The sequence below is a fragment of the Heterocephalus glaber genome, unplaced genomic scaffold, assembly GCF_053883595.1.
Source record: "Heterocephalus glaber isolate CG9 unplaced genomic scaffold, H.glaber_assembly_v1.0 deba00000281, whole genome shotgun sequence".
In the NCBI taxonomy this organism is placed as follows: Eukaryota; Metazoa; Chordata; class Mammalia; order Rodentia; family Bathyergidae; genus Heterocephalus; species Heterocephalus glaber.
Genome location: NW_028258139.1, coordinates 23187074 through 23194614, shown reverse-complemented (window position 1 = coordinate 23194614; position 7541 = coordinate 23187074). Strand labels below are relative to the sequence as shown.

The following is a 7541-nucleotide window of genomic DNA, read 5'->3' as shown; positions in this document are numbered from 1 at the left end:
TATAGTAAACATTTTCAGCATGGGAATGAAAGGATCTTACTCTTGAACAAGAACCCCGCTGAAGTCCTGAAATAAGGATCTATTTGCAAAACACGGATGTTGTTGGACTCCACAATAATATTAGTATGTTAGAAAGAACAATTGGTGTACATGTGTAGAGTTTGATCTGTGTCCCCTTTTTGTTTGTTTGTTTCCAATAACTTGAATACATAAAGAACAGCAAGGGAAGATGAAAAGCAGATAGCTAGCACAGTGATTTCTGGTTAAAAGAGCCTGGGAAGATTAGAGCCAAGCCCCAAGCCCCTAGGAAAAGGTACATGTTTTCTTAGGTTACAGCCCAGTGGCAGTAGTGAAGACATATTAAGGGGAGTGGGGAATGAGGACCAAATGGCCCATGCCCTTTGCCTTCCAGTTGCTGAAAGCTCATGTGGAAAACTAGAGGGTAGAGGCTTCTTGTCCGGTATGTATGATGACGCTTGCATACTTCCTGCCTTGGACTTCGGGGTCAACACCCACCCATTCATGGGACCCTCCATGTCAAACTTCTTTCTGTCATCTACAATGCCAGCGTTTGTTTGGAGATTTCAGGTTTTGGGGTAGGCTTCTAAAGTCAGGGGTCAATCCTTCATGAGTACTGTATTCTTAGCCTTTTGTACAAGATTCACTGGTGTGTGAATTAAAAGGAACAAATCTGTGAAGAATTTTCTCCAACACAGGGCAGGACATTGATGAAACCATCAACTAGATGATTGCTATAGTGACTACAGCTCTTTACAAAACTGTGAGGGAGAACTTTGATGGCAGTGGCATATAGATTCTTGCTTAGACCACTTTGATCCTCTTGATGGTCACCATGGCAACCAGCCATGGCTTAGGATCATGGAAGGAGTGTGAGAGTAATGCTATAGTGTTGTCATTTAGTGACTGCAGCCCAACCAGAAGTCTTTCCCATCAGAGTTTTCAGAGAGTAGCAACATCTCCTAAGAGGCCACAGAAAGGCTTGTGCCCTATACTGACACTTGTACAGGACAGAGCCCTCCATGTGTCTGCTTGCACTTCAGAAAATCTCACAATTATACGTAGGGTCAGTGCTTCCATTGGCAAAATCTGGTGGAGTAAGATTGGATGAGTTTGGAAAGTTTGCCTAGTTGCATATATCTTGCATGTATTACTCTTTGTTCTGGGTCCCAAATGTAATGCAGCAAAGAAGCATGTTTCACACTAACAGCAGACATTCTCTCCTGCTGGATAAACTGAGGATTCCTTCCCACACAACACAGAGTGCCAGTATTTGGCTTTCATTTCTGGGTCCCAGAGTGCAAATGGCAGAGTGGTGTCATGAAAGGAGAGCAGGGCAGAGAGGAAGGCAGCAGCCAGGAGCTCTGAGTTCTGGCTCTCCACGGTGTCATGGAGTGGCCCCAGGTAAGTCACTGTACCTGAGTCTAAGATTTCTCATTGCTAAGATTAAAAATTTGGAGGGCTGGGGATTTAGCTCAGTGGTTCCGCTGCCTGGCTTGCAAGTGAAAGGTCCCAAGTTTGATCCCTGGTACCAAAAAATAATAAAAACTTGGAAGACATGATTTCTGCATGCCCTCTTGTTTCTAATTTTTGCTTTGCAAGGTTATTTTGCATTTAAATAACACAGGGAGCAACATGAGTTGGAATCTCATTTTTTTTTATAGTTGGAACCTCATTTTGAAGACGCTGAACTTGGATCCTGCCCAGAGGGCCACTCCACTGCTAGTAAATTTCATTATCTTTGGCTACATAAATTGGTTAACTATTTTAATTTTTGTGTTTGTGGGATGTGTGTGTGTGTGTGTGTGTGTGTGTGTGGTTTCTCCCCACCAGTTTATAATACATGTGAAATGCTGTAATAGGGATTATCAATGCCTTTTACAGATAGGGAAACTAAGACACAATACTGGACAATGGCAGAGCAAGTGAAGTCCCTTTGAGAATTTTTAAATTTTTTTTCTGGCTCTTCCTTAAGAAAATAAGTTTTAAATTCTTCATTTTGGAGACTTAATGGCTATCTTGTACCTTCCCTCATGTTTGCTCGGTCAGCAGCCTCATTAGTATGCAACGTGTTCTTGTTGAGAAAATTATTTCTTTGCTTTAGAAAACAGTTAATTCCTGGAATATTTTACACGGGGTGGGGGTGGGGATTTGAGGAAGAACTTAAACTATATTCTCTGCTTACCAAACCAAAACCCCAACCAGTCAACCAAAGAAACAAACAGCGCGGCTCATCAGTAATCTCTCCCTGTACTGGTCCAGTCATGACTGAAAGTAGGAACAGCAGATAGAGGTGTATCCTAGAGGAGACTAGTGGTACCACTTATACAGTGTCGAGTCATGCAAACCATGCTGAGAAGGAAGCGGCTTCGTTGCGGTGACCGGGGAGGAAGGCTGAGAACCCGCGTTGGCCGGGCCCTGCGCACGCGCATGCACTCAATGCAGCTACTGGCATCCCCGCCCGACGGACGCGCAGGCCGGGGGTCAGGGAGCTGTTCAAAGTCTGTGTCCATCGCAGGGAGTCAGCCAGTGACCCCTGTTAAGTGGGCTTGTTGGAAGGGGTCCATATGGAATCTGAAATCCCGTCCCCCGTGGACGACAGAGGCATGGACCCGCTGGGCGTGAAGGGGTCTGTGTCTGTGTCTGTCTCACCCTCGGCGAGGTAGCGCTTCTCTCTCATCCAGCTGGAGCCTCCACCGGGGCCGAACGCGTAATCGTCCCTGTCCTGAGAGATGCTGAAGCCACTCGGGGACCGCTCCAGCTCCTCGTGGTTGACCGACATCAGGGACAGAGGCGTGTCGCTGTCCCGCGTGAGGCTGCGTCTCTGCCGCGGCGAGACGTGTTCCGAGTAGGGGCCGTGCGGCTCAGCCTGGGAGTGGAAGCTCACTGGGGAGTCCAGCAGGGTCAGGATGGGCAGGACGGTGGGCCTTTCTGCATATGAGCTTGCCGAGGAGGGAAGGGCGGCCTGGGCCTTGGCAGAACTGGGCTCCCCTCTGGGCAGGTTCACGGGGTCGTGTGCAAAGAACCCGTAGGGGCCAACCTTGTCGAGGGGCACCTGGTGGAAGCTGTAGGGAGGGCCACGGGGCCCTGGTTCGGAATAGTTGCAGAGGATGGTTTTCAAGTCGGAATACCTGCAGTCCCCCTTCTCCCCTGCAGCGGGCGAGCAAGTCCCCTTGGCGGGGTAGTACTCAGAGACCTGGACCTGCAGCCGCTCCATGTGCTGCATGTGCATGTCCACCAGGAAGTCCAACTTCTTCCCCATGTCATGCACCTGGAACAGACAAGGATTGGGAATCATTGCTCCCTGGTGGAGTGTGGGGTGTTGGTACTGGTTAGGAGGAAATACTACAGCTATTTAGTGTTAGAACAGGAGAAGCCTTGCATGTCTTAATAACAACAGCAACTAATAATTTATTTTTTGCCTCCTACTAGCAAGGCCGGCATACACAAGGGCTGATCAAAATATAGTGAATATTTCAATTTTTTTAAAAAGACAATTTGTTATGGTAAAAGATACAGTGCCATTCATCCCCGTCAAAACACTCCTCCCACTTTGAACACACTTATCCCATTGTTCTTGCTATTTTCTGAAGCAGTGCTGGAAATTCTCTTTCATGAGTGCCTTTAGTTGTGCCAGTGTGGCTGCCTTGATGTTCTGAATTGATTCAAAATATGTATCTTTCGTGGTCACTTTGGCTTCAGGTAGAGCCAGAAGGTCACATGGTGCCAGATTTGGTGAATAAGGTGAAAGAGGACACTTTCGAGTTTTTATGAACCTTCCTTTCCATTGGATGGCCCACAGCAGCAGGAGTCACTGTTGTTTCTTTTTTTTTATCATGCTTCATAAAGTACACCAAAGAGGACCTCGAGAATTGCTTCAGAAGTGTCAAAATGATGGAATAAGCGTCAGAATTGGGGGGGGGGCATTTCAAAGGGGATTACAAGCAATGTGTCTCCTACTGTGATAGATTTAAAACATGTGAACACTACCGTATACTTTGGCCACTCCCTGTGTATTACTGGCAATCTAGAAACAACCTAAGCAAAGGCTTTCTGGGAGGCAAAGGTTGGCAGTGACATGGTTTGAAGGTGAGTGTTACAGGCCTTCTCGTCCACCGGAGTAGAAGGTGCCCTTGCCGACACTCCTCTCTCCAGTCAGGGAACACTTCCTCAGGGGCCTGTGATTGTTAGTGTGTTTTTCCTACGTGAGGACATTAGCCTTGGACATGCAGGGCCATGGTGAGCCAGAGGGGGCTTCTGGGAACTGCAGCCCCCGTGTGCACCCTTAGGTAGTGGCGGAAGCTGACCAGATCTTGACTGCCTAAAGGAGGAATTTCTCTGGACTTTTGTGAGTGCATTGCACAAGTGTGAGTTCCGTGTGCATGTGTGTGAGGTAATACTTCTCTGACAATTCATAGTTCACTGAGAAACAGTGCAATCAGGGAAGGGACCCATCTTACCTGGCAGATGCTGTTGTAAAGCACTGGACCAGGTGATGTCCCAGAAGGTGTCTAAACCATAATACTAACTAATACTCAGCCGCTACTAAGTATCTGACTCTGTTATGCAATACGCTAACTCACGATTTTCTCAACCCCAGGAGGTGGGCATTATCGTTATCTCTGTTTCACAGGAGCACAAACAGTGGCACCGGGAGGTGAAGTAACTTGTCAAAGGTCATGAGTTAGTAAGTGGGAGAACTGAGATGATGAATTAAAATTTTAAAATGAGAGACAGTATTTTTGTTATATCAAAATAGAATAACCATTCAAATGTTCTCTCATCTCCCCTGCATGGATTCAATTTTGGTTCATGAATAAAATAAAAGGATGGGTATGAATCCTAGAGGACACTGGCAGTGCCATTCATCTAGTGCAAAATCAGGCAGAAGATGCTGGAATATAAGCTGCTTTACGGCAGACAGAAGAGGTGAGTCAGGAGGGGTGCTGTGAGAGAGTGGGTCCCTCTGTCCACCCTGAATGAACTTCAGCCATCACCAGCCCTCCTCCAGGCCACTTCACAGAGGCCAGCAGCTGATAGGGACCTGCTAAGAAGGACTAAGGACATGTCAAGTGGGGGACATCAAACTAACAACTTTTAAGGGACCACCATGGAGAATCTGATCAGTGGTGACCATCTGTTGACCGTTCACTGCATCAGTTAACATTCTAGGTGATTCACCTATATCAACTCCTTTAATTTTCACCACTTTATGAAATATTAAAATCCCCATATTGCAGATGAGGAAAATTGAGGCTCAGAACAATTAATTGCAGGCTAACTGGGATTTAATGCCCATATGCTTTTATGAGGGGTAAGCAGTATTTCTCAAGTATCATTTCTCTCTGTGAACAAATGGCACTTGGAAACAAATTCTGGGCATTTGCTTCCTGGTGCAGGAGAGGAAAGACCTACCTGTCTTTCCACTTTGACAAACTTTCCCATCATGCTTTGGTCTTCCATTTCTGCCGTGGACGTTCTGGCTACAAATGGTTCATTCCTAAGAAAAAGCCAACAATTCTTATGAGATCACTGTATCTGCTTTTGCTTTCCAAGGTCATTTTGGGTGGGTAGATCATAGCCCACAGATCCATCATGGAAATGGCCCACTCAATGCTGGCCACAAGGAGTCAGGGATAGCCCACCTCTTCCGGGCTTCAGCACTGTAGATTTCACGCTTACCTCCTCCACTGTAGGACATTTGGAGCCAACTAGGGAGCTATGATTAAGGAGGGTATTTTAAAAATACTTTTGTAAGACAGGGTCTCACTAAGTTGCCCCAGCTGAGCTTGAATTTATGATTCTCCTGCCTTAGCATCCTCTAATAGCTGGGATTGTAGGCAAGCGCCACTGTGCCTGCATAAGGAGACTTCGATTTGTATCAAAGTTAACAAAGCACCTAACAGTGCCAAGAGTGTTTAATTCCTTTAAATTAAATTATTTTGGCTGTCAATTCCTGACTGAAAGAGAACTTCAGTACTGAGTGCGTTTGTGAGAGTGGGCAAGGAGTTGTATGATCTCTGAAATTCTATGCAGTACACATATTTCATCCAGCTCATTTTATTAAGAATGGAAAAGAAAGGTTGAATATGCAAATGATGCTAATAATGATGCTGGTGGGAATGGGGCTCAAATGAGTGCTGCATCTTCTCTTGGGCTAGGCATAATTAATAGCTGCCTAAATTCCCGTTAGTTTGTATACTTTTATATTTTATTCATTTGAGAAGCTTTAGGGAGCCTCATTATTACTCAAAACCATTCAGCATGAGTACTTTCTTGGTAGTTGATTGTTCTGTCTCATAAACCGTTGGTCCTATTCTGTCTCCTGTCTGTCTTTGGCTGCTGATCTTGAAAGAAAGCAAATGTCAAAAACTAGTGGTCCATGTGCTACTTGTAGTACACCAGTATTTTCTTCATCCTGCATAGGTTTTGAAAGATCTCAAAATGCCATCTCAAAAAATGGAGAATGGTACAAAATATCTGGATACTCAGGTTTCTTAAACAATTGGACTCTCTGGACACAAGATGCTCCTTCCTAAGATCAACAAGAACAGAATGGAGAAACAGTTGCATCCTTTAGCTGGGGCATGCACCTTCCAGGCCCCCATGGCCCCTCAATCCCTGTCCCATTCCTAAAGCTGGAGCTGAAGGGCAGAGACCTTTTATCATCATGTATGTGCTCTTGCTTCTTTTATAAGAGGGAGGTGTATAATGTTCCATAAGCCAGACTCTCACTTATTTATCTTGTTGCTTCAAAGATATTTGGGAATGAAGAGATACAATCATAAGCAGTAGACTCTCCAAAGGGTGCTTCCTTGTTCAAAATTATGAGACATTTTTTGGAGGCAAAGAGCTCTCTGGATTCCAGCAATGTCAGGCATGTGAAATCTGCTTGCTTTCTCTGGCTATGTCCTAGGAGCTGAATCAGTCAACAAAACCAGCTGACCAAGACTGCCACGGAGTCTGCTAACATAATGTATTCTTCCTATCTCAACAAAACTCATGAGTCTCCTCTTTCTTTACAATGAGAAAAATGGTGTAACTTTTTTATTTTCAAAAACCACCCTGGTCTAGGAAGAGGGTGGGAAGTCTTTTGTACAGAAATCTTTCAAGGCCCACAAAGTGAAACAGGCTTAAAACGCTCTCCTCGTTTTATTTAGTAGAGTGACAATTTCATGTACGTCAAGAACCTGGGTGACATTTGGGGGTGGAGACCCTCCATAGGCTTTGTGCTCTGCTCAAAAGCCCCACCTGGGAGACTGCTGGGATGGGTAGGTGAATGCTGCCCCTTTCTGAGACTTCTTGTGTTTTGGAGTAGATGGAGGTCCAGGGGCGAAAATCATATCTATTCTGAAAAAAAGCAAACAAAAGGAGTATTAAATTGCATAAAATCTTGCCTAGCAGGAAAACAAACCATTCTATTCCCTCTTAATTCAGATGCAGGGTTGGAATACCTGAAAGAAAGGAAGAGAGACAGATTATATACATAAATATATATATATATATATTTATATAGAGAGAGA

At 45.1% G+C, this 7541-nt stretch overlaps 1 protein-coding gene across 1 annotated transcript in view; it reads right to left on the bottom strand.

Moving 5' to 3' along the window:
- Positions 1-2144: 2144 nt before the first annotated feature.
- The window catches only part of Kcnq3 (potassium voltage-gated channel subfamily Q member 3), a 310711-nt gene continuing 305314 nt past the window's right edge, over positions 2145-7541 (bottom strand). Inside the window, exons 13-15 of the mRNA XM_004837934.4 lie at positions 7270-7368; positions 5434-5518; positions 2145-3289 (exon numbers count right to left, since the gene is read on the bottom strand). Of these exons, the coding sequence (XP_004837991.2) occupies positions 2558-3289; positions 5434-5518; positions 7270-7368 (916 nt within the window). The 3' untranslated portion in view covers positions 2145-2557. The remainder of the gene's footprint in view (positions 3290-5433; positions 5519-7269; positions 7369-7541) is intronic.